The 26209-nt window shown below is 38.0% G+C and overlaps 1 protein-coding gene across 5 annotated transcripts in view; it reads left to right on the forward strand.

The window, feature by feature from the left end:
- Positions 1 to 26209, forward strand: part of LOC125266124 (uncharacterized protein C16orf96) — a 47002-nt gene that overhangs the window by 15059 nt on the left and 5734 nt on the right. Inside the window, exons 2-18 of one of the 5 annotated variants that reach the window (XM_048186595.1) lie at positions 1341 to 1445; positions 1531 to 1611; positions 7540 to 7665; positions 7965 to 8313; positions 8564 to 8649; positions 10006 to 10136; positions 13305 to 13407; positions 13715 to 14011; positions 15134 to 15256; positions 16982 to 17056; positions 17175 to 17339; positions 18320 to 18438; positions 19920 to 19985; positions 20900 to 21001; positions 22995 to 23138; positions 24522 to 24687; positions 24759 to 24895. In XM_048186595.1, coding sequence (XP_048042552.1) covers positions 1341 to 1445; positions 1531 to 1611; positions 7540 to 7665; positions 7965 to 8313; positions 8564 to 8649; positions 10006 to 10136; positions 13305 to 13407; positions 13715 to 14011; positions 15134 to 15256; positions 16982 to 17056; positions 17175 to 17339; positions 18320 to 18438; positions 19920 to 19985; positions 20900 to 21001; positions 22995 to 23138; positions 24522 to 24687; positions 24759 to 24895 — 2375 coding nt within the window. The remainder of the gene's footprint in view (positions 1 to 1340; positions 1446 to 1530; positions 1612 to 7539; positions 7666 to 7964; positions 8314 to 8563; positions 8650 to 10005; positions 10137 to 13304; positions 13408 to 13714; positions 14012 to 15133; positions 15257 to 16981; positions 17057 to 17174; positions 17340 to 18319; positions 18439 to 19919; positions 19986 to 20899; positions 21002 to 22994; positions 23139 to 24521; positions 24688 to 24758; positions 24896 to 26209) is intronic. The other 4 variants (XM_048186585.1, XM_048186590.1, XM_048186599.1 and 1 more) reach the window with 4 other exon arrangements.

The following is a 26209-nucleotide window of genomic DNA, read 5'->3' on the forward strand; positions in this document are numbered from 1 at the left end:
TGCTTTTCTGATTATTATCAGTGTTGAAAACAGTTGTGCCTCTTCATATTTCTGTTAAAATCATGATATATTTTTTCAGGATTATTTGAGTAACAGAAAGTTCAAAAGAACAGCATTTATTATAAATATGTGTCCAAAACCATAGTATTTCCATTGTAATATTGTTCATTAGCATGTTGCTAATGTACTGTTAAATGTAGTTAAAGTTACCATCGTTTCTTACTGTATTCACGGAGACAAGAGCCGTCGCTATTTTCATTATTAAACATTTGCAGTCTGTATAATTCATAAACACAACTTCATTCTTTATAAATCTCTCCAACAGTGTGTAATGTTAGCTTTAGCCACGGAGCACTATCAAACTCATTCAGAATCAAATGTAAACATCCAAATAAATACAATACTTACGCGATTAGACATGCTGCATGATGAACACTTTGTAAAGATCCATTTTGAGGGTTATATTAGCTGTGTGAACAGTGTTTATGCTGTTCAAGGCAAGCACGAGCTCCAGGGGCGGGGGAGCACGAGAATTAAAGGGGCCGCAACCTATATATCGGTGCATAGTTAATGATGCCCCAAAATAGGCAGTTAAAAAAATGAATAAAAAAAATCTATGGGGTATTTTGAGCTGAAACTTCACAGACACATCCAGGGGACACCTTAGACTTATATTACATCTTTTAAAAAGACATTCTAGGGCACCTTTAATACTACATTTTCAGACTGGAATGTTGTTCCAGGATCAACAAAATATGTTGATCCAGGAACATGTCTTACTTGGCAAAATCATGGTTAATAGCTGGTAATGAGTACTTTTTGTTGTATTTTAGTTAACAAGGAAGGGTTGGACAGTCAGTGACTGTCTTGAAGTCAGTATAATCTACACCTCTGTACACTAGTCATCCCTTCAGTCTAATAAAGGTACACCCAAGATAAATTTGTTCATCTAACAGAGCCTCACAGGGCAGCAAACAGCTCTAAGAGTAACACAGGTTAGACATCAGGGGTTACGCAAACAGAAAGTGGGCGGACAGCAATGCCACATCCTGTTAGATTCAAGGGTGATTCCCAGGCCTGTGTGTCGTCGTGGTAACCTCTTTTGGGGTTAAAGGTCAGAGGTTCAGAGAGTAAATGACTTACCTTTTAAAGAAAGAGATGAGAGGATGTGTTTAACTGATTCAGCAGTGCTCTTATTGAGTTTTATCCCTCTTCAAAGTTCAGGCAAAAGGGATTATGGGCTTTTTCCCAGTTACTGTTGGCCAGTAGGAGGGGTATGAAATGAAACCAAGTAAATCTTCAAAGACTGAAGTTATTTCAAACCCTGTTTTCTTCCTCAGTGTATGGACTTAATCCAAGACCTGCTGAAGGAAGTCCAGGCACTCAAAGAGTCCAGAGATGATCTGAAACAGGAAGTTCATGCTCTGAACGGTCAGCTCAGCCAGGTAACCGCACACGCACACAAGTATCACTCATCAAACATTTCTGCTTATATATAATCAGCACTTGACAACATGTTGTCATCTTCAGCTGAATATGAATGAGCTGGCTGACCGTATCGTGGCTATGGAGCAGTATTGCCACCAAGTGGAAGATCTGGACAACACCACGGTGAGTATGTGCTGTTAAAAATAACTTTTTGATTCACCCTCATGAAATTTCGCAGACAAAAAAAGTCCATTGTCAAAAGTGTAATAAATGTATGAAGCCCCTTGTACACAGAAGTCAATTTACATTAGAGCAGCTTTCTGGTGGTCAATATGGCGAATTTGAGCAAAATTTGCTTTGACAATTTTTTTTTATAATAACTGGCTTCGGTAACGACTGTATGGTAGTTGAGTTCCAGTGGATAAGTAACCTCTGACCCGACGCATGACGTATTGATGAACGTGAAAGTGCAGAGGATAGAGCAAAACAAAACATGAATTACAAACCCGATTCCAAAAAAGTTGAGACACTGTACAAATTGTGAATAAAAAAAGGAATGCAATAATTTACAAATCTCATAAACTTATATTTTATTCACAATAGAATATAGATAACATATCAAATGTTGAAAGTGAGACATTTTGAAATGTAATGCCAAATATTGGCCCATTTTGGATTTCATGAGAGCTACACATTCCAAAAAAGTTGGGACAGGTAGCAATAAGAGGCCGGAAAAGTTAAATGTACATATAAGGAACAGCTGGAGGACCAGTTTGCAACTTATTAGGTCAATTGGCAACATGATTGGGTATAAAAAGAGTTTCTCAGAGTGGCAGTGTCTCTCAGAAGTCAAGATGGGCAGAGGATCACAAATTCCCCCCAATGCTGTGGCGAAAAATAGTGGAGCAATATCAGAAAGGAGTTTCTCAGAGAAAAATTGCAAAGAGTTTGAAGTTATCATCATCTACAGTGCATAATATCATCCAAAGATTCAGAAAATCTGGAACAATCTCTGTGCGTAAGGGTCAAGGCCGGAAAACCATGATCTTCGGGCCCTTAGACGGCACTGCATCACATACAGGAATGCTACTGTAACGGAAATCACGACATGGGCTCAGGAATACTTCCAGAAAACATTGTCGGTGAACACAATCCACCGTGCCATTCGCCGTTGCCGGCTAAAACTCTATAGGTCAAAAAAGAAGCCATATCTAAACATGATCCAGAAGCGCAGGCATTTTCTCTGGGCCAAGGCTCATTTAAAATGGACTGTGGCAAAGTGGAAAACTTTTCTTGTGGTCAGACGAATCAAAATTTTAAGCTCTTTTTGGAAAACTGGGACGCCATGTCATCCAGACTAAAGAGGACATGGACAACCCAAGTTGTTATCAGCGCTCAGTTCAGAAGCCTGAATCTCTGATGGTATGGGGTTGCATGAGTGCGTGTGGCATGGGCAGCTTACACATCTGGAAAGGCACCATCAATGCTGAAAGGTATATCCAAGTTCTAGAACAACATATGCTCCCATCCAGATGTCGTCTCTTTCAGGGAAGACCTTGCATTTTCCAACATGACAATGCCAGACGACATACTACATCAATTACAACATCATGGCTGCGTAGAAGAAGGATCCGGGTACTGAAATGGCCAGCCTGCAGTCCAGATCTTTCACCCATAGAAAACATTTGGCGCATCATAAAGAGGAAGATGCCACAAAGAAGACCTAAGACAGTTAAGCAACTAGAAGCCTGTATTAGACAAGAATGGGACAACTTTCCTATTCCTAAACTTGAGCAACTTGTCTCCTCAGTCCCCAGACGTTTGCAGACTGTTATAAAAAGAAGAGGGGATGCCACACAGTGGTAAACATGGCCTTGTCCCAACTTTTTTGAGATGTGTTGATGCCATGAAATTTAAAATCAACTTATTTTTTCCCTTAAAATGATATATTTTCTCAGTTTAAACATTTGATATGTCATCTATGTTGTATTCTGAGAAAAATATTGAAATTTGAAACTTCCACATCATTGCATTCTGTTTTTATTCACAATTTGTACAGTGTCCCAACTTTTTTGTAATCGGGTTTGTAGAAGTGTAATGAAGGGGTGGATTCTGGAATCCACTGCCGCTTCAATATATATATTTTAAGTTATTAATCAACATTTATCTTTCTGTTAAATTATTTGCATGACTTCTTCAATGTATGTTAAAGCATTTCTTTTCCTTTTCAAACACTAGAAAATAATTTTGAATATTGTCTGTACCTCTCACTGAGAGAAAAGAACATGTTATCAGAATGTTTTGGGAAAGTTTCCTGCTTAGAGCAGAGCTCAGATCAACTTCAACCTTGAAGAAGCTGTGGATCATGTGTATCTGTGTATGTGCGCAAAGTTTTTTGTGCAGGTCCTTTGTACTGGTGGACAACTGGCACTCTGCTTGAGACCAGCAGACGCCATGTCATGACCCCAAAAGGACATCCAGTACCTAAATCCAGAGTCCCCTTGTCAGCATCGTGACGAATGGAGATAAGCTTCTGACTATCTGTCCATGTGTGGAAGATTACCATATTTGTCTATTTTTCTTAGCCAATCAGAATCATTCAGCCTGAAGTAATGACGTAGTCAGTAGACACTGTTAGAGTATAATTGTTATGGAAATGTGAATGTACGCAGAGCGACCTACAAACTCCTTGTGAGACTTGAAGCTGGCTTCTGCTGATGAAACTGCAAACTATTCTTCATTCAATTTTTCTTCAATTTATAATTTTTTTTAAACTTTGACTCCGGGTCTTTATTCAACATATCTGGTTTCAAGGGTCCTAAACTGTTTATCCCCAACACTAATACGAGAATTTTTAAAGGGAAATGTCAGAGGACTTCGATATAAGAGAAGAGGAGCTTGAGTTTGTTGTCTAGCCCTTTTTGTTTGAAGAGGTGTCTAAGCTTATGATACTCATTAATCCTGTGTCATGCATCGGGTCAGAGGTCACTCTTCTGCCGGAACTTGATTCACGTACGGCCGTTTCGTAAGCCAGTTATTATAGTTTAGAAGGTTTGAATATGGATATTTTTCTTACAAAAAAACATCACTTTGCTTCAGAAGGCCTTTATTAACCCCCTGGAGCTGTATGGATTACTTTTATGATGGATGGATGCACTTTTTGGGCCTTCAAAATTCCCTACCATTATAAAGCTGGGAAGAGCCAGGATATGTATTAATATAACTCTGATTGTGTTCGTCTGAAAGAAGAAAGTCAGATGTAACAGAGGCCAGCTATAGTTGCTGTGCATGTAAACCTCACTCCTCTGGTCTCAAGAGATGCTCTGGCAACTGACACTAGAGGTTGCAGCCTTTAGCTTTCTTGTTAGAGCATCCAACTCCTGCGCTGGAGGCCCAGGTTCGAGGCCCGCACAGAGCGGGGCGAGTAGGACCTGGGTGAGGGGTTACACATATACACCTAGGATGGCTTAAGGGTGAGCAAATCATGGTATAATTTTGAATTTTGTGAACTAACCCTTTAACACAGCGAATTTGAGCAAAATCTGAATGGGCAACTCTTCCATCATCACATGAAATTCAGATCAGTGACACCAAATGCAATCAGTTCTTTTGCATGTCGTAACTAATTGCAATGCACCAAATATGAAGTGAGCTGAAGCTGAACAGTGAACGAACACTGTTAAACTGAGGAGCTTTGCTAGCAGGTTAATTAACTCACCTAAACACATTCTATACATGTGAGATTACTCAGATATATACACGTCAGGGTTATGTTAAATACAAAGTTCTGTCATGAAACTATAGATGGCACAGGCTGATAGGTCCTTAACTCAACCCCACACCCTGACAGACAGTATTCACAACCAATGATAAAGACCTTTCTCCATGCCCCTACCTTTCGTCATGCCCATTACCCCAACCTGCACACTTGAATCTGCTTGCAATCACATCATTCTCTAAAGGGTACAGCTGATTGGTTTCTGCTGTATCAGTAGCCAATGAGCTCACTGCTCAGCCTTGAAATTCTTGGTCAGCATTTACTGTAGTAGTTGCAGCGTGCTTTCAGAACTCCTCTGTAGTTCAACATCTAAAGGCAGGAACACACCAAGCTGACGGTTGGCTGTCGGGCAGTTTTTGTTCGTCGGGCGACTAAGTTTTCTCAGTGTGTTCCGCACCATCGCCGTTGGAGCTCGTCGGTCCATCGGGCCATCTGATCATTCTGATTGGCTGGTACGGAAAGGCATTTCATCTTACGCAGGCGCAGAACGGACGTGCTACTTGGCTGTCGGCTGTTGAGCGTTGTTTTGGTGTGTCAGGGCAACTTTGGACTCAGACGCTGCCGATGTGAGCCAACCCCGCAATCTGCTTTCATCGCCACTAGTTCGTCGGTGTCGACTTGGTGTGTTCCTGCTATAAGTGAACAGTCTTTCTTATGTTATATCAAAGACTATAGAATAACACAAGACGTGTCACTGGTATTGTTTTGAATGGGAGAAAGTGTAACGCGCAATATGGCGGAATAAGTTCCGCCTTCTAAATAAGTCATCATGTCACTTCAGCGGCCGTTAGAATCACCGGTTTCTATAGAAACAGTCAGACTCGCGCCTCCGAAGAGACACGCATTTAGGTCTGCGCATGTGCATTAGCTTGATCCAGCCTGAAAAATACAGTTTTTTTTGTCATGATTCGAGCGTTTAGAAACTAAATTTATGAGTCGGTTGTTGTTAGATTTCATTGGTGATTTCAAATATGAAATTTAATCGTAAGGTTGGCGAACAGTTTTGGAGAATTTGATGTTTCCCCATTCAAAGAGATAGGAGCTGCATGATGCCCAGGATGCCCGAGAGGCGTTTCAAAGATGGCCGCCGAGTGAAATGACTTGTCTTAAAGGGACTTTGGTTATATCACTATGCATTATAGCATGGTCTGCCTTATTAATTCCTTATCAAGTAACCATACATGAGGTTTAAAATCAGGTGTCATGTTAACAGTCCTGCTTTAATGCTTAGAGTGAATTACTAAGCTAACTGCTTGATCTGCTTGGGGAATACTTTTGTAGGCAGATCTAGTCCGCCAAGACCAAGCATATGCCCCATTTTTTATACTCAATAAAACTAAAGGGCCAGGCACACATAAGCCGCTTTTCCACCATCGAGCTGAACGGTTCTCATTGCGTAACTATTCCATTCCGTGCCAATCCGGACCAGCTGGTACGGTTACGGTTTCGTTTTCCACTGTGGGGCTGATAATGGCCGCTCTTTGGAATTTAATATAAAAGCGTCAGTTGTTGCCTTGGTAATGCAATGGTTTACTTATGATATGAGATGTAATAATGACCGCTTAATGGTGGATGATTAGATATTTCTTTTCATTTTATTATTAATTTGTGTTTACGTCGCTTAAATAGAGCACTTAGCCAGCTACGGCGAAACTGGTACCCAGGCAACAGACAATTGACCAATCCTGTGTGTCGACATCACTTCACGGATTCTACCCACGATTCCGCATGGTTAGACAACCGTGCCGAGAATTCCAGGCCGAGAACAGTTTGTAATCCTGTCGTGCTGTACCAAGCTAAAAACTCAGAGAGTTGTCATGACAGGAATAATATTTTTGTCAAAATTAACTGCTCTACAGCCACAACCCCCATTCATTTTTATTGTATGGAGATGGTCTCCTTTCATGTTAGAAAAATTATGTCATGGGTCTGGATGACATGACTATGAGTAAATGATGATAGAATTTTACACTTTAGGGTATCTCTCTCTTTAAAATGATCAAGATTTGTGCTGAAACAATAACAAGGACTTTATGGACTTAAGCCCAGAACACATCAAGCCGACGGTCGGCCATCGGGCAGTTTTTGTTCGTTGGCCGACTGAGTTTTCTCAGTGTTGAATCAGCGTCTTACACAGGCTTAGAACCGACATGCTACTTGACCGTTGAGCGTCAGTTTGGTGTGTCAGGGCAACTTCGGACCCAGACGCTGCCGACGTGAGCCAACCCCAACTAGTTTGCCGGCTTGGTGTGTTCTGGGCTTTAATGCCATCAGAGAATGATTGTGTCATGTTTATTTAGAAAACGCCAAAATATATATTTCTTCTCTCTCAGAAAGAGCTGAAAGACAAGATGGCCCAGTACCCTGTTCCAGAGGAGCTCCAACAGTGTGTCACATGGGAAGTGATGCAGGCCGCACTCATCAGCGAGAGGCAGAAGATCCAGGAGGCACGTCCAGCTGTAATCACTCAATACACAGCATGAAGTCAGTTTAGTGTGTCCTGTAGCTTTCAGAAGCCAGTAACCTTTCACAGCCATCCTAAATCTCAGGTTCTTATCACAGTCATTGTTTGGTTAGAGCAGGCGGCAGCTGCAGTTGAGGCAAACATTGACCTGAATGAATGATTTGCTAAATGTAAATGCATAACCAACATCTACAAACACAAACTGAGGCCAAAACCGAAGACATTCATTCTCATTCTCAGCCTCAGATGGCATTAACTGTGCTTTGTAAAAGACATTCCCTCTTGCATTCCCAGGGGTTGCAGGGCACCATCTCCACTGTACCCGTCCACCCTTTGAACCTTGGTAGCCCGATCAAGGATGAGAGAGCAGGTTCAGGTGGCACAGCTGGTGTAGATCTCTCTCATCAGGTTTCTCCTTCACATCAGTCCCCGTCTGACGGGACGATGCGCACTGTGACGGGTAGCCCGCTGTCCCGGGTCAGCATTGGGGCTGAGCGCTACCCGGAGACTGTAGAGGCTCTGAAGGAGGTGGGCAGACTGAGAGACAGGCATGAGAGTCTGGAGGTCCGTATGGGACAGCTGGAAGCAAACAAGGCTGATCAGACCCAGCTTCAACATCTGCGTGATGTCCTCGCAGCAATAGGTACGACATAGACAGCAGAAAACATGATTTATATGCATTATATCATTGATTACAGAAAAAACATGTATGTACACAATAAGTGCATTGTATTAAATGATAAATTTAATTGTTAGTACTAGTTAAAGACACTTAATATGAAGTGTGTCCCTATTTTTATTCACAGTCAAATTATTATTTGTCAATATGCTTGTGTGTGTTTGTGTGGGTATGTTTCTGACATTTTGTTTGATATTATTTGTGATGTCTGCAGAAGAGAGGCAGATTCCTGACCATGTGCCAGAGCAGCTGAATCATCTGAGGACTCTTGTGGACAGTCTTCTAGCAGAAAAAGAGAAGGTATGAGAGAAAATAATTAAACTAATTGTAATTACTACACCCTAACCTTTCTTCTAACCCTATGTTTAAAACACATTTTAGCATTACCAGATTATATGATAATCAAGTCTTTGAAAAGGCTTTTTTACAGTTTATGTAATTATCTAAACAGAACTTCCCCTAGACTTCTATTGTTGTTAAAGGTGACAGTGTCAGTCTAACAGATAACTAACAGTGGTATTCAGATAAGTAATAGACAGCAGATATTGAATAAAGTAATCAAATGTAAAATAACACTGCTGTATACATTAAATTTAGACTAATCTTTTTAAAATTTCAAAAATTATTCATTAAAGAGCAGTGAATGATTTAATCTTGTCTTTTGTTGTTTGATTAACATTAACTGCAGCAGATTTATTAGGCTGCTGTCACTTTAAGAGATGCACGGATCCAATATACTGTTATACATGTTTTCTTTCTCAACTGATACATTCATTTAAGACATAACAGACTGTGTTTACAAGGACACTTGCCAAAACGGCATTTCGACATTTTTGTGTGTAGGCTGTTTGACAGTTTAGGCGCGTATCTGTATCCCACAGTATACTGGGGCTAATGCGCTTTTAATAACACTGTTTAATATCAAACATCAAACTCACTTAATCGGCTGATTTGGATGTTAAGTTTGGCTTAGGGAAGAATGAAAGCGAACCACTGTGAAGGAAAGTATGGTGCGCTGGACGGAAAGCGACAGCAGCACAATAATTGTTTTAACTCAATTATCTTGTTTTGAAATCGAAATCGAACTGAAATCAAAAATAAATGATGATTAATCGCACAGCCCTACTCGTTCACTGCGACTCCATCTCATCCTCCAGATCCTTTGGTGTCACACAGTCTCTGTGTCTTCTCGGCTCTGCCTGGGTCTTTAGTTCTAGTGGCTCCACCACTGGTGGTCGAACCCCTGACTCCACCCTGTTGAACTATTATCTGCAGCGCAAGGACACACCTTCCAGGAGGGGGACTAATGTCACAGTTATGTTTAGTTTTGTAGACTCTTATTTTGATCTACTGTTCCTTTTCCTTTGGTTCCTATTTCCTTGTTCTGTTTAGTTTCGTTTAGTTAAACCTACCTATCACAGAAAGCTTTCTGCATTTTTACATTTTCAAAAAACATCATTTAGAATGATTTATGATGTGTTTTTTCTCATGGGAACCAAAAAAATGTCCCTTTAAAGACAAGGATTTCTGATATTGCCATCCTTGTGGGGACATTTTGTCCCCAAAACGTAGGGTATACCTGAACCACACACACACACACACACACACACACAACGGAGCAGAAGCAGCATGTGACAGTGTAGATGACTCCTGTAGGTGTCAGAGGTGGAGAGTGTGTTGATGAACATGAGCTCAGACTCTGCAGGACGGAGCACAGGTTCAGCCAGCGATCAGGACATTGACGCCTCACAGATAGAGCAGCTGACCCTGCAGACGACTCACATCAGGTACTAATGATCACAATTAACTAGTCACTCATCAGAGACATGGGACAAAAAATTTCTCACAATTTCACATAGCATCAGTTTTTGAAACAGCAACATTTACATTAGTGGTCAAAATTGGTCATTAAAACCATGTACAGGTGTAGCATCAGTTGCAGTAATGAGAATGCAGTGTTGGAAACATGGTGTACAGATACAGTGGATATAAAAAGTACACACCTCTGTTAAAATGGCTATTTTTTGTGATAAAATTAAAGATAATTCATATCAGAACTTCAGTTGTAATTTAGATTAGTTGTAAACAGTTGTAATTTAAATTACAACCTATGCAATGACACTGAAAACTAAAGTGACACATTTTAAAGGCTCTTAATTTTGTTTTGGATTCTCCTACATTAGGTTTACATGCATCCAAGTTCAAAAAACTCTTTAATTTTCTCATAATGTACAGAGCAGCATCCCCTCTTTTCTCACAGTGTCTGAATTGGTCTACTCTGCTCTGATTGGTCAGATGATCCAGTCTGTTGTGATTGATCTACTCTGCTCTAATTGGTCAGATGGCCCAGTATGTTTTAATTGGTCTACCACTTACAGCGAGTGTCGGAAACCAAACTCCCATTACCATATCTGAATTGATGTCCTTTTTACTGTATAAATTCAAGTGCGAGTCCTCATCATTTATAAGTGTATGCAAAGTGGATTTGGTTTTGCCGCTCAGAAAACAGCGTCTTCTCGACATGTCAACAACACAAACCAAACTCTTCTGGGGCATTCACACAAGATGCGACTTGCGCAAATAAATTGTGCTATTACAAAATTCGCTTGAAAATCACTTCACAACAGACGCAAATTCGTGTCATGATGGGCTTCTGCCAGGTGGCTCCAGTCTCGTTTCTGCACACTTCCTCTGAATAAACACTTCAACTCGTCAGCGGGAAAGTAGTTGTAAAATACAGAGAATAAGCTCATTTTGCTGGCTTTAGCTAGCTTCTAGTCTCTCTTTCTCTCTCTCTCTCTCTCTCTCTCTCTCTCTCTCTATATATATATATATATAGCTCAAATTGAGTAAAGCGTTTTTTACAACTTACCAGATTGTCCAACCTCCTCACTCAGTTTCCTCCAAGCAAGATCCTTTTTATTCCTGTTTCTATAAAAGTACAAAGATGTATCGTACAGCGACAATGATTTTGTCCTCCATTGTTGTTTCGGATTTCTGCCTCCGCTGTCATAATCACGTCACTACTAGAGCAAGCTCCTGATTGGTTAACGTGGCGCAACTATTCACCAAAGTTCAGATTTTTCAACTCATGCGATTCGCTCAAATCGTGCGTTACGTGCGTCAAGCGCCCGAAATGCTCAATTCGCGCCGCAGGATATCTATTCGCGTCTTTGCATTGACTTAACATGTAAATCACTCGCGCTTAAAGGTGCCATCGAACGTTTTTTTACAAGATGTAATATAAGTCTAAGGTGTCCCTTGAATGTGTCTGTGAAGTTTCAGCTCAAAATACCCTATAGATTTTTTTAAATTAATTTTTTTAACTGCCTATTTTGGGGCATCATTAACTATGCACCGATTCATGCTGCGGCCCCTTTAATTCCTCACGCTCCCCACCCCCGGAGCTCACGCTTGCCTTAAACAGCATAAACAAAGTTTACACAGCTAATATAACCTTCAAAATGGATCTTTAGAAAGTGTTCGTCATTCATGCTGCATGCATACATCAGATCATGTAAGTATTGTATTTATTTGGATGTTTACATTTGATTCTGAATGAGTTTGAGGCTATGCTCCGTGGCTAAAGCTAACGTTACACACTGTTGGAGAGATTTATAAAGAATGAAGTTGTGTTTATGCATTATACAGACTGCAAGTGTTTAAAAATGAAAATAGCGACGGCTCTTGTCTCCGTGAATACAGTAATAAACGATGGTAACTTTAACCACATTTAACAGTACATTAGCAACATGCTAATTAAACATTTAGAAGACAATTTACAAATATCACTAAAAATAACATGATATCATGGATCATGTCAGTTATTATTGCTCCTTCTGCCATTTTTTGCTACTGTTCTTGCTTGCTTACCTAGTCTGATGATTCAGCTGTGCACAGATCCAGACGTTAATACTGGCTGCCCTTGTGTAATGCATTGAACATGAGCTGGCATATGGAAATATTGGGGTCATACATATTAATGATCCCGACTGTTACGTAACAGTCAGTGTTATGTTGAGATTCGCCTGTTCTTCGGAGGTCTTTTAAACAAATGAAATTTATATAAGAAGGAGGAAACAATGGAGTTTGAGACTCACTGTATGTCATTTCCATGTACTGAACTCTTGTTATTTAACTATGCCGAGGTAAATTCAATTTTCCATTCAATGGCACCTTTAACACTTCATTCATGTCTGGTGTGAACGCACCATTCCAGTCTCAGCTACAACTACAGTGTATGAGGGTCAAAGTAGACATTGTTCAAAGGCAGCCAGTTAAGACCATTTGTGGGCATTATGCAAATTTGTTACAAACCTACATAGGTTAATGCAGGAAATTAGGCTGGAATTACAATAAAGAAAGGCAATTTGTCTTTCCAATATTGGAAAGACAATAACCCCATTCATCTGCACTTTGATCTTTGAAACTTTTACATTCACAAACAGCTAATATCTGAAAAAGCATAATAGGGGCACTTTACAATAACCCAACTGCATAGGTGTGCACACCATTTTATAATTGGGTATGTGGCTGTGTTCAGAATTAAAAAATCATCAAGGTCATGTGAAATTGTATGCATCTGTCTTCACCTGAAGTGACTCTGGTGAACTCCAAATACGCTCAGCTCAGTGCTGAAATAAAATCAAAGGGTACTTAAGTATTAGTTTTACATTTATTATTTTCTCTGAAATATGTCTTTGCATAGGTTATTTTTACATTAAAGTTGCATTTTTTTTTGTTGACTTTTTATATCCACTGTACAATTACATTACTAAATTTTTAGATGTTTTTTTACCTTGTGAGGACATTCTCAATGCTGGAGGAAGTCCCACTTGTTTTTTGCACTGCGGCAGTTAAATGAATCTGGACCTTATTTAATCAGAAAAGAAGGCGCAATTTTCTTTCACTATTGGCAATTTTCAGCCCTCTGTACATCACACACACTCATACAGGATTGCAGTACTGAAGCTGGATGAGAAAGTGCAGGTGCTGATGAGAGAGAAGAGTGACAGAGTGGAAGAGAGAAGCAACCAAGACAGACACGTACAAGAGCAGGTCAGACAGACAGAACTCCTCCAGTTATAGGGCTGGGCCATATATCAAACATTCACATCATATACTGTATTCACAATGATGGAAGGAAATATTTCTGAATATTATTATTAAATAATTTAGTTAGTTTTTAACAAATTATATTTAGCAAATACCTAAAGCGACCGTATACATCAAACACCAAGGGTTAAAATTTAATAATATTCAATATATCGCCCAGCCCTGTTGGTTTGATGCCCTACCATTGTGTTATTATTTTTTCATTAACGTTCTTTTCATTTATTTTTTTTTTTTTATGGTTCACCTGTAGTTAAACAGCCTCAGGGTTATGATTGAGGATATGGTGTCCTCCTCATCCTCTGCACTCTCAAAAAGTCAACAGCAGGAGGCAGTAGAGGTCAGCAGAGCAACGGAACAGGTCCAAAGCTCGGGCCAGGATCAGGTTCAGAGTTCAGGTCAAAGTCAGAGTTCAGGTCAGGATCAGGGTCAACAGCAGAAAGAAGGTCACGATCCGGGCCAGGAGATCAGTCAGTTGTCCCAGTGTTCCTACAAAGCGGAGGACAAGACCACTCACCTCACGAACCAGGAACACCGGGGCAGGAATAAGGTACATGACAGACAGGGACAGAGATTACCCTTACGCAAAAATATATTTCCTTATATATGAATGATCAATATATTAAATGATTTAACGGTTTATTGAAAATATACAGGATAATACATTGTCTTAATACTGTATATTTAAATATATTGAATAATATATAAGGAATTGCTGCTTTTCATATATTGAAAAATATGTGACAATATATATTCACTAATATATCATAATGCATGTAACATTATATTAAGTAATACACTTCATAACATGTGATATGGTACTGTATGGATATAAATATATTGCAGCTATATTTACTCATGCAGTATAATTTCATATTTTCAAGCTAGTTAACAATAGCACAAGCACACCTGTCACCTGCATGTACTAAATTATTTAACAAAGAAACTGTCACTGTACTGAAGAGCGCACAGCCATTACTTTTAAATTATGTAATATATAGTCCTAATGGTGTTCAGCCAATCGTCAGCCTCAACTCTTCAGCACAATGGCGACCCCAAAAACATACCAGAAAACCCTTTAAATTCCAAAATAACAGAACATTAAACACTAACAGATCTCCCCCTATATTGATATTGTGCAAAAACACATGCAATAGCACTTCATTTTAACCTTTACTCTCCTTTAACAGTCAGAAGCAAAGCATGCTGGGAACTAGAAATCTGTTGCAACTCATTCTGTGAATGTATATATGTGTTTACATACATTCACATTTATATGGGAACATGTATGTGCAACATATGTACACTTTACGAATATCACATATAATGCTATTTTTGTCTTCATTTCTAAATATTTGTATCGATATATAGCCATACATGGTCGATGCATATATATCGGAGTATATTGTAAAATATAAGCACTGGTTTCCAATATATGGAAATGTATTACAGTATGTAATATATCGCAATATATTTTGCAGTATATTGCCATATATTTTTGTTACGTAAGGGTAAACTGAGTTCATATTTATTCTTCTTAAGACATTTTAGAAAACATTCGAGATTCAAGTTTGTACTGAAATTAAACATGGAGTGTCTCCTGAGCTCCGACAGATCCGTCAAATGTTCCTCTGTGTGTATGTGATGTTGTGAAATGTGTGTTTTGCTGCAGAACACTGATCTGGCGAGTGATGTGGAGGGAGCCTTACTGCAGCTGCAGGCCGACTGTGAGAGACTCCACAGCACATCCAGACGCCTGACGGAGGAGCACAGTGAGAAACAGATCCACATCGACGTGAGTGAGAGCATCACAGCTTTGTATTACTGACATGTGTTAATCGAGAATCTATTCTGCTGTCTCTCAGGGGCATTTACAGTATATTGAGATTCAGTTTGAGATTCACTTATTTTAATACACAGTTATATTAAATTATTACCCTTTTGAAAAAGAAATACACTTTAGCATACTTATTAAAACTACTTATTACAGAAATAACATACTTAAGTGTGAACTACAGTACAGTCCAAAAATTTGGAACCACTAAGATTTTTAATGTTTTTAAAAGAAGTTTCGTCTGCTCATCAAGGCTACATTTATTTAATTAAAAATACAGTAAAAAACAGTAATATTGTGAAATATTATTACAATTTAAAATAACTGTGTACTATTTAAATATATTTGACAAAGTAATTTATTCCTGTGATGCAAAGCTGAATTTTCAGCATCATTACTCCAGTCTTCAGTGTCACATGATCCTTCAGAAATCATTCTAATATGCTGATCTGCTGCTCAAGAAACATTTATGATTATTTTCAATGTTGAAAACAGTTGTGTACTTTTTTTTTTCAGGATCCCAGATGAGAAATAGGGGTCTTATCTAGAGAAACCATCGCTCATTTTATATATATATATATATATATATATATATATATATATATATATATATATATATATATATATATATATCAAAGACTATAGAATAACACAAGACGTGTCACTGGTATTGTTTTGAATGGGAGAAAGTGTAACGTGCAATATGGCGGAATAAGTCCCTCCTTCTAAATAAGAGCCAATCGCCGACTGGTAAAGTCATCGCGTCACTTCAGCGGCCGTTAGAATCACTGGTATCTATAGAAACAGTCAGACACGCGCCTCGGAAGACAAATTTATGAGCTGGTTGTTGTTAGATTTCATTGGTGATTTCAAATATGAAATTTAATCGTAAGGTTGGCGAACAGTTTTGGAGAATTTGATGTTTCCCCATTCAAAGAGATTGCATGATGCCTAGGATGCCCAAGAGGCATATATATATATATATATGTGTGTGTTTTAACCATAAATGCTTGTCTTGAACTAGCTCTCTTCTTCTTCTTCTCTATTTGAATTCCACTCCTAAATGTATTACTGCCCTCCACAGGTCAAAGTTTGAACTAATTGTTATATACTTGCACTAGCATGTTGTATATGACAATTTAGTTTTAAAATTTTAATTTGAAAGTGAAATAATCCTTTAAACACGTGTGATTGGCCATTGCGTTCAAGAAATCAACAGATATGTTTGTGATTGGCTGCATTGCTCAACGCTGCAAAACATGTTGTAAATAGAAACCTTTGACGGTCTCTAGAGCGCAAACACCAAATCTGTTACGCCAATATGCTATTATTGCATAGAAAACTGATTCTATACCAGCAGTTATTGGTAGCTTTTTCCCTCTAAAAGCAATCAGAAGCAGCAGCAGTCAGTGGTTTTAGTGAGAAAACGTCACGCTAGTCTCAAATCCTATGACCTCAATGGCACAACATGCTATTGTGGAAGGTAAAAACTACTTACATAGAGACACATGTTATGTTTTACTGTACATCATGGTAGGGACTTCCTGCTGACTTAAATTGTTCTTAAATTAAGCTAGTTACAATTATTACACCCTTGCCCAACTCAACCCCTTACAGAAACCTTTGGCAGTTATATATGATTTACTTCCTGTATGAAGCACATAGACTTAATTGTGTCGTTTCCAGCGTCTGTACAAGATGTTGGAGGAACTGGATGAAAAGAAAGCTGACAAGGAACTGGTGGAGATGAAGATTGAAATTGTGAGTTGTTTCTTTATACCGTTCATAAATATTTAAAGTCCATCAACTCTTCTCTGTGGTCCCCATCGGACCGCCACAGTCACTGTCAGTCGGTGGACGTCATCTCTTTGCTCCTCAGAAAGCAGACAAACGGGCTCTGGAGGGCAAGGTGAGCCGCATGCAGTTTGACAGCATGACCGAGCAGCTCAATAAAATGTTACAGGAGCTGCTCAGTAAGATCAGCGGTCAGGAGAAGGACTGGAACAAGGTCATTGAGAAGATCTCCAGTGAAATGGACTGCAAGGTGAGAGAAGGATGGACAGAAACAGTGATATTGGTGCAATACTTCCTTAAAGTCATTTAACATCTCTATTGTGTAAGAAATATTTTCCCACCGTTATGAACTCGTATGTCTTAAAGTACCCACTGATAGAATTGTTCTAAACTTTGCATTAATATAAACGCTTTTTTCTATAAGTATAGAGTTAAGTGTGATATTATGGTTACAGTAATGGGAATGATATTTTGAACAGGTAATGAGAATTTGGGGGAAATCTGCTTGATTGCCCTGATTGTAATGTCACAATTCATCCTAAAATAGGCATGATTTATTTTTTTGTCCCACTTTATATTAAGTTTATTTAACTACTTTTTTTATAATATTTAAATGAATCATTTGAAATAATTTACATTACAGTATTTTTATTTTGAGATGAAAACCTGGACATGTTTTTGTGAGATTGTGAGAAGCTTAAGTTTAATGTTATGAAAAATGTACAAAAATACTATTTTCAATATTTAAATGAAAAATATATATTTTCCAAAACATGTTTTACTCTAAAATTCTGAGAAAATCAAAATCATAACTCTAAACAAGTTGCGTTCCAAATATGAGGTTGATATCTCAGAAAATTAGGCTTCAGTAAGATTTTGTTTGGTTGCAGTACCAAACATTTCCACTAGATGAAATTCGTTTCCAGTGCCGTCATTTTTGACCACAAGGAGCACAATTGTGACTATTTTTTCAAGACCGTCTAACCTTTTCGATTAATGTCCATTATTTTTTTGTGTTCACATAGCAAGTGCCAAAACCTTTACTAAGTTTTGTACCATTCCGATGAAGTAAAAAAGAAAAAGAAAAAAAGAAAAGTATTTGACCGAAGAGCACCAGAGGGTTAATCTGGCATTTCTGCTCTTACAAATCTCAAACACCCCCTGCATTTCCATCATAAGCGGTTGGATAGAAACAAGTATGTTTTGTGACATGTATGTCTTGGGCTGTAGTTGAACCGGATTGAGCTGGATCCTCTGAAGAAACAGCTGGATGATCGCTGGAGGACCATCCACAAGCATCTGCAGACACTGTCACTCCCCGAACAGGACGACGCCGCTGGACTCAGGAAGTGAGCGACCAGATTCACTTTTTCCAAGATATTTTTTATATATAATTATTTAATATATTTATATATTATTCTTTCAAACAACACTAACACTTTTTAACATAATATTCATCATTTTTATATATTATTAAATATTTTTGTCTTTTAATATTTTAACAAGATGAGAACAAAGCATATATAACAGAATGGAATATGCAGATGTCAAGTCTCGGTGAAATTAGCGATATTTCGCCAGCAAAAAATGTCATCGTCCACTAGTGTAGTGATGCACAAAGCACTGTTCACACAGAAGTCATTTTCAAACCTAACACGGAAAAATCGTTTAAAAAACACTTGTGCGAAATTCACAATTAAAATGTAAATTCCTACTGAAATGACTGGAGCAATGGTAAATGTGACTGTTCTTTCAGACTCACATGACAATTCTTAACTATTTTATGTTTTTTTTATTAATTAAATTATGCAAATTCAAATTTTATCAACTCGTAAATTGTTACATTTTCTAGGTTGCCTTGCATGGTGGTCAGATGGTGCACAGGTCCTGAAAAGTGAAGCCAAAATTTTTTGATCGCCCCCTGGTGGCTGGCTACAGTATAGGTCATAAGCTCCACCTTTTCCATGTAATCTAAAGGGACACGAGCCAAACTAAAAATCCAATTATACTTCACATATTCTTCTTAAGAATATTGTTTCTGCCATTTTAGGTAGTTCTTATCACGCTGACGTACTGTATGTTCAAGTGTTTGTTTTTCCATTAACTTTGGTTTTACTTGTTTTATGCCATAAAAATGGGGGGTGACGTTATGATTGACAGCTGTGCTTGCGATCGAGTCTGCGGGAGTGTGTGCGGGACCTTGATGCTCCACCTCAGTATCAGTACTGTGCAGATTCGGGCTCCAAAAAACATAATTGACCCTTCACCGGGAGTTTGATTGACAGGCAATCTAACAAATCATAATGCCGAATCCGCCATTTTGTGCAACAAAGCAGTCAGGAGTTTAAAGATTAACCTCAGTGGACTTGAACTTGAAAAATGGTGTGTACTGACGTCTTTCCACGTTTAAAACAACATTCCTTCTCATGTTCATTCATGTTTATTTGATGCTATAAATGAACTAATAGGAAGAGATGATGGTTCAGGAGCCTCTTGAGCTGAGGTGCTACAGCAACATTAAAGACACGACACATTAAAGAGCCACAAAACGTTTTTTATTGTTCTAATTTCTTAAAAAATTACACAATTTGAAAGGTAGGACTTTGTTTCATATAATGTTGTCAGTGTCCTATTTGCTCCGAGATGTATTTTTCACTCTGTGAGTGCCATGGCTTGTCGGACAAAGCAACAGTAACTAAGGGGGGTGGGTCTTTGCAAAGGGTCATTTGGCATCGACCATTTCTGGGATATTTTAGCCATTTGACTAACATGATGGTGGTTGTATGGAAAAAAACCTCACTCTCTTTGTGTCTTTCTCACTTTGTCAAAGACAATTAGTGGCCCGGTTTCACTGCATCTCCTGTGATCGTCCAGTGGAGATGATGACACCAGGACAGTACGTAAATATTATACATGCATGACACTTTTTTTGTCACAATTAATTAAAAATATATTAAATTGTACAGGCAATGGCTTAAACTCAACAAACTCAACATCATTTTTTTGTGGTATTGTCAAATATGTCTTGAGTAAAGCAATTTTGGATTGAAATATTATTCAAGTCAATGTGTTGCTACCAAAATACAGTTGTTTTGTTGTTGTTATGCAGTGTTGGGTAAGTTACTCTAAAAAAAAGTAATTAATTACAGCTACTAATTACATCTTCAACAGTGTAATTAGATTACTGTACTAATTACTCTCTCTAAAAGTATTTAATTACTTATTATTAATTACTTTCTAAATCCCATATCAACCTCAGCCAGTTGAACAATACAAGGATATACATGAAACGGTTCTTTAATTAAAAAAAAAAACTAAATAAATAAAATTGCATAAATTATTGTTGAACTGACCAAAGTGCGTAAAGAGAAAAGATTAAATTAAAAACATACATTTTAACATTAGATGTAAAATCCACTATAATTTTATAAAGATTTGTTTTAGTATATACAGTATTTAATGCAATTACATCAGAAGTAACTGTAATTAATTACAGAAAAATTAAAAGTAATTAAAAGTAATTCAATTGCAGTGATTATTTACAACATGATATTCATGATTAAGAAAAAAATACCATGTATGTGTTAATTTTTAAGATCATTAAGATGGTAAATGTACTTAAGGTTGCATCACTTGACCGTTTTAGAGTAATTAAATCAAATAAATCAAATTCAGTATTTTCTAAGACCTTGTCACTTTTTTTTTTTTTTTTTTTTAAGATATTTAAAAAGTTTCTGCTTGTCATATTCTCAAGACCTCTTTTCTTCTGGCAGTGAACAACACTACAGTAACATCTCTGAATGTTTGCAGGCACATGGTCACCCTGCCCTCAGCCCCAGGACTGCCCTCTCACAAGTCCAACCGGCCCTACTCTGTGTATGAACTGGAGCAGATGCGGCAGCACTGCAAGAGGTGAGACAGGTCATATCCTCAAAGCTTTTCCAGTGCTTGTCCAGAAGGGGGACTCAAAACCCAAATGCACTTCACTGTGTTCTGCAGATTCCACACAAGTAAACCTGACATGAACCTCAGTGATCTGTACAGCAACTTCCTGTATTCTAGGGCGGTATTTGTGGACATGACAGAAAGCATTTGGACAAATTTAAAAATGTATGAAGTTTGTGTAATATAACAAAATATCAAACCAGGTGGCATTTATTTGAAAGAAAATAGTACTCTTTCCTAGCAAATAATTACACAGAAATTTTGTTTGGCTTCCCCTACAAATAAGAAGTTCAAGTATTAGAAGTATTCAAGTGTGCTATTAGTTTACTTTTTTAAACTAAAAATAAGAGTATACTTTGTCTTTTTATGTACTTATCAGAGATGTACTTAACAAAATAACACTTAAGTATACTTGTACAAGTATTACTTAAGTATACTTATACTGACAAGTATATTTGGACTGTTCTTGTACTTAAAGGGTTAGTTCACCCAAAAATGAAAATTCTGTCATTTATTACTCGCCCTCATGCCGTTCCACACCCATAAGACCTTTGTTCATCTTTGGAACACAAATTAAGATATTTTAGTTGAAATCCGATGGCTCAGTGAGGCCTTCATAGGGAGCAATGACATTTCCTCTCTCAAGATCCATTAATGTACTAAAAACATATTTAAATCAGTTCATGTGAGTACAGTGGTTAAATATTAATATTATAAAGCGACGAGAATATTTTTGGTGCGCCAAAAAAAACAAAATAAAGACTTATATAGTGATGGCCGATTTCAAAACACTGCTTCATGAAGCTTCGGGGCGTTATGAATCAGCGAATCAAATCATGCTTCGGATCGCTTGTCAAACCAGTAAACTGCTGAAATCACGTGACTTTGGCGCTCCAAACAGCTGATTCGACACACTGATTCATTATGCTCCGATGCTTCCTGAAGCAGTGTTTTGAAATCGGCCAATTGACATTATTTTCATTTTTGGGTGAACTAACCCTTTAAACTTTTGTTCAAGATATGAAAAAAGAAAAAGCAAAAGCATATTTTTGAATCAAGTTTATAGTGACTTTGGGGTGGAATAGCTGTTTGTTTTATGCTGCCATTACCAGAATCACAAAACATCAAATCAAATAGCCAAAGGATCAAGTTTCTTTATCTTTATATACCTAAAACATTAGCATAAATCCACTGGTAGTGTACAAAAATACTTAAAGTACAGTTAAAGGTTTATTTCAAGTCTAAAAATGAATGCCTAAATACAAATTTAGAAGTATACATACATTGCCAAAATAATATTTATAATTGGTAAAGTATGATGTATAAGTATGATGTTAAGAGCTAGTATTACTGAGAGTTTATTAAAAAGTGTACTTTCATAGGTAAAAAAAAGTGAACTAGAAATATACATCATGTAAACTAACAGTTTATCTATGTTAACTTGCAGTATAGTTCACAGTAAAGTTGCAATACAAAAGAAAAACTTAGATACTCTTAAAAATATACTTTTATAAACCAAAAGGTGGGCCAATTTTGTCTCAAGAAGTATTGAAATTGTACACTTACAAGTATACTACTAGCACATTTATTATGCTTACTGCATGAAGTATACTAGAAATATACTTAAAATACTTAAAATATACTTTATTTAATGAAATTAACCCTAATACTTTTATTAGGGTTTTTTTTGTAGTTATTTAATGAAACAACATATTTAAGTGGAGTGTGCATGTTCAAATATTTCTGATCCCAGTGTAAAATAAAATTGAATTTAAGCAATGAAATACTAGTCACATGACCAGTGGCAATTACTGATGAAGTCTGTTGAAGTTGAACATTGAGAACTCTGGCTGTTTATTTGTCTCAGCCTGAAACCTGTTACTAACCAGGATAACTTCAGGATGGTTTGTTTTGAGAGAGGCTTGGCACAGGATGAGCACAGACATGTTTTAATGTGCAGGCAGATAGATCAAGAGCCCAGTCAGTTTCCTACATCAAGGACACCCAAGCTCCCTTACAGCCAGGGTCTGCCAGAACTTTCACGGACCCGCTACCGGCCCACCCCGGGCCCAGGAAAGAGGAGCAGCCGGACCCTGTGCAAGCAGTGAGTTAGACTCATGACACACAGAGCGAAGGTTTCTTAGGTAGACGTCAGTTTACAGACCAGGTGCAGATATCCAACACTCATGTTTTTTCTAGAAAATGTATCTAGTCTAAAGGTCTCCTGCAGTTACTCTGTTACATGTTCTGTGTATCTTCACTCTTAAAAATAAAGGTTCTTAAAGCCAGGCACACATTTAATGACTAGATAAAACATTCTAAGACTGAACTCAACACACAGCGATTATTTCCTTAGACTGAAGCAGATTTTAATACTTACACATGGAATTTGAACACCAACTGTAATCGCCGACTGAACGCAACTGGATCTGACTGGACGTGTTTGAGCACGATCAGTCATAAGTATCAATTTGCATACATAATCGGCCTTACAATCCTTAAGTGTGTCCTCGGCTTTACTGACATCTGTGGTTCCATGAAGAACCTTTAACATCCATGGAATCTTTCCATTCCACAAAAGATTCTTTATAAGGTTCTTAGAACATTAAAATGTTCTTCTCACTAATAAAAAACAAATGTTCACTGAAAGGTTCTTTGTGGGACCCAAAATGGTTGTTGTATGGCATTGCTGCGAAAACTTTTTGAAATCTTTACCTTACCTGTCAGTCCACATTCGATTTCTGTGCATATCCGATTGAAATCTGATTATATTTAGCAAGTGTGAATGGCAAAAAAAATATCACATGAAATGCGATTTTTACAAATCCGTTTCAAGCTACATTTATTAACATTTTATTTTAGATCTGATATCCATACTGCTGCTGCAGAGAAATTATGGACTTGCTACTGCTAATAGATACACAGACATGCTGTTGTGAGCATGTAAGATATGCTGCTGCTTCATAAATAGACATACATAAATCCTGCAGCAGATTTAGGCAGGTGGAGCTGGGGAGGTGGAGGGTCTCAGAGGATCTCTGACTAGCCTACAGCAAACACTGAACCAGACTATTTAAATGCAAGCAATCTCATTGGCGGAAGGATCAGCAGAAGCCAATCACCTTGTCCCATGCAATAATGATGTGATTGCTTGCAGATTGCATGTAAAGGACTGATCAGCCTGTGCCATCTAGAGTTTCGTGACTGAACTCGATGTATGTGGTTTGATATCCTATTCAAATCACATATCTGGAAATCTGTTTCAGTGGAGAAGGCTGTATGGAATAAAGCAGTGCATGCCAACCTCCTACATTTCTACCTCATTAAGCCCAACGAATACTTCACTTTTAATGTGTACGCTAGAGAATTCGGATATGAATTGTTGTGATACACAGTGTGGACAATCGGATACACAATTAATCAGATTTGGACTGACAGTGTGAACGTAGTCTAAGAGTTGAATGTTGTTTTATGGCCTATTACTCAGTGAGAGGATCGCAGAAATGGCGGATTACAGTTACCTGGCCCGGAGCTGCGGGGGCAGCCATACCCTCACCTACCCCAGCCGCCGCTACACCCGCATTCAGCACATCACCCATCTGATCCACAGTGACGAGGAGAGTCGGCCAGTGCCCTCCGGACCACCCCCACAGGTCTGACACGTCACACTCACAGAATCATTTGAACTGTAAGAATGTATGAACCGTGAGCTCTGTTCCTTCAGGCAGAAGAAGCCAACATCATGGGTTTGGACGGACAGGTCTATAAGGGCCGAATGAACAGCAGAGCAGTGAGGCTCTCCGAGACAAGATTACCCACCATCTCTCCTCGAGAAGGCAAGATCACATGTCAAAACCTCATGTAAATCTCAGCAGCATCTAGCCTCAACATACACTAGTGGCCAGAGGGGAAATTTACACAACATTTGATTTTAATGACCCTACAAGTTCAATGAAACCATCGAAATATAAGGAATATGTTATATCGGGATAATGAAAACACACATGAAAACAAAAAACTAAGGCTACAAAAATCTTCAAAAAAATGAAGCAGAAATCATACATTGACTAAATTTAAACCAGTTATTAATATTTCATTGGTTCTCCCTTGTTTTTCATTCTCCTGGGCATTGGCTCAAAATGCTTTGTTCATGTGCCATTTTCACTAAAACCCACAAAATTATGAACAAATAAACTCTTGCCACAGTGATTGATTGATTGATTGATTGATTGAATTGTATTCTGGGAATAATGGGTGCAAGCTTTGTATGTCAGCTTGGCCAAAAATGATGTCCGCACAGTTTGACGTTTCACTGCATTTGCTCAAATGAAACAATTGAAACAGAGCGTGTGCTGTAATTCTACACTCCAAGCACAACCACGCAAAATGCTTACAAAATATTTAATATATTTTCAGTAGTATGGTGAAGATGTCAGTCGTCCTAGGCCGGACATCACTTTTGGCAACTATCTGCTGTACTTTACTGCATTCAAAGCTTTAAAAGTTCATCCAAAAATGAAATTTCTGGTATTATTTACTCACCCTCATTTCGTTCCAAACATATATGCTGCAATTTTTTATTGACTATGCCTATTAATTTCCAAAAATGACAACAAAACCTTCATAAAGTTAAGGTTAGATCACTGAAGTCACATGAATTACTTTATTAATTATGTCTTTACTGCCTTTCTGTGGCTTGGAAGTGGTAGTTGCGTAGACTGTCAATGGAGGTACGGAAATCTCTCAGATTTTATTAAAAATATCTTCATTTGTGTTCCGAAGATAAACAGGTGTGGAACGGCATGAGGGTGAGTAATTAATGACAGAATTTTCTTTTTTGGGTGAACTAACCCTTTAAGGACTGTTCCACAGGTGCATATGTAATAACATTATGGTTCATTCAGCAAGCATTAAAAATATCGTTTTTTCCCAAAAAAATTTGTAAAGCTTATTTGGATTTTACATAATTATCTTTAAAATACTGTATACCGAAAAGGGGACGTTTCATTTTTTGTTGAGTTAGGTTTTTGCTCCCACTTACTATTATTTTCATCATAAAAGTTTCTTGCGCAAATGCAAAGATTCTCAAGGGAATGCAAAAGTTTACTAAAAGCAAATCTAAATTTTCCTTCTATCTCATTTTTTCCCAATCACCATGGCTGTTTATGGGCTCCA

Source organism: Megalobrama amblycephala, linkage group LG1 (assembly GCF_018812025.1).
Source record: "Megalobrama amblycephala isolate DHTTF-2021 linkage group LG1, ASM1881202v1, whole genome shotgun sequence".
Classification (NCBI taxonomy): domain Eukaryota; kingdom Metazoa; phylum Chordata; class Actinopteri; order Cypriniformes; family Xenocyprididae; genus Megalobrama; species Megalobrama amblycephala.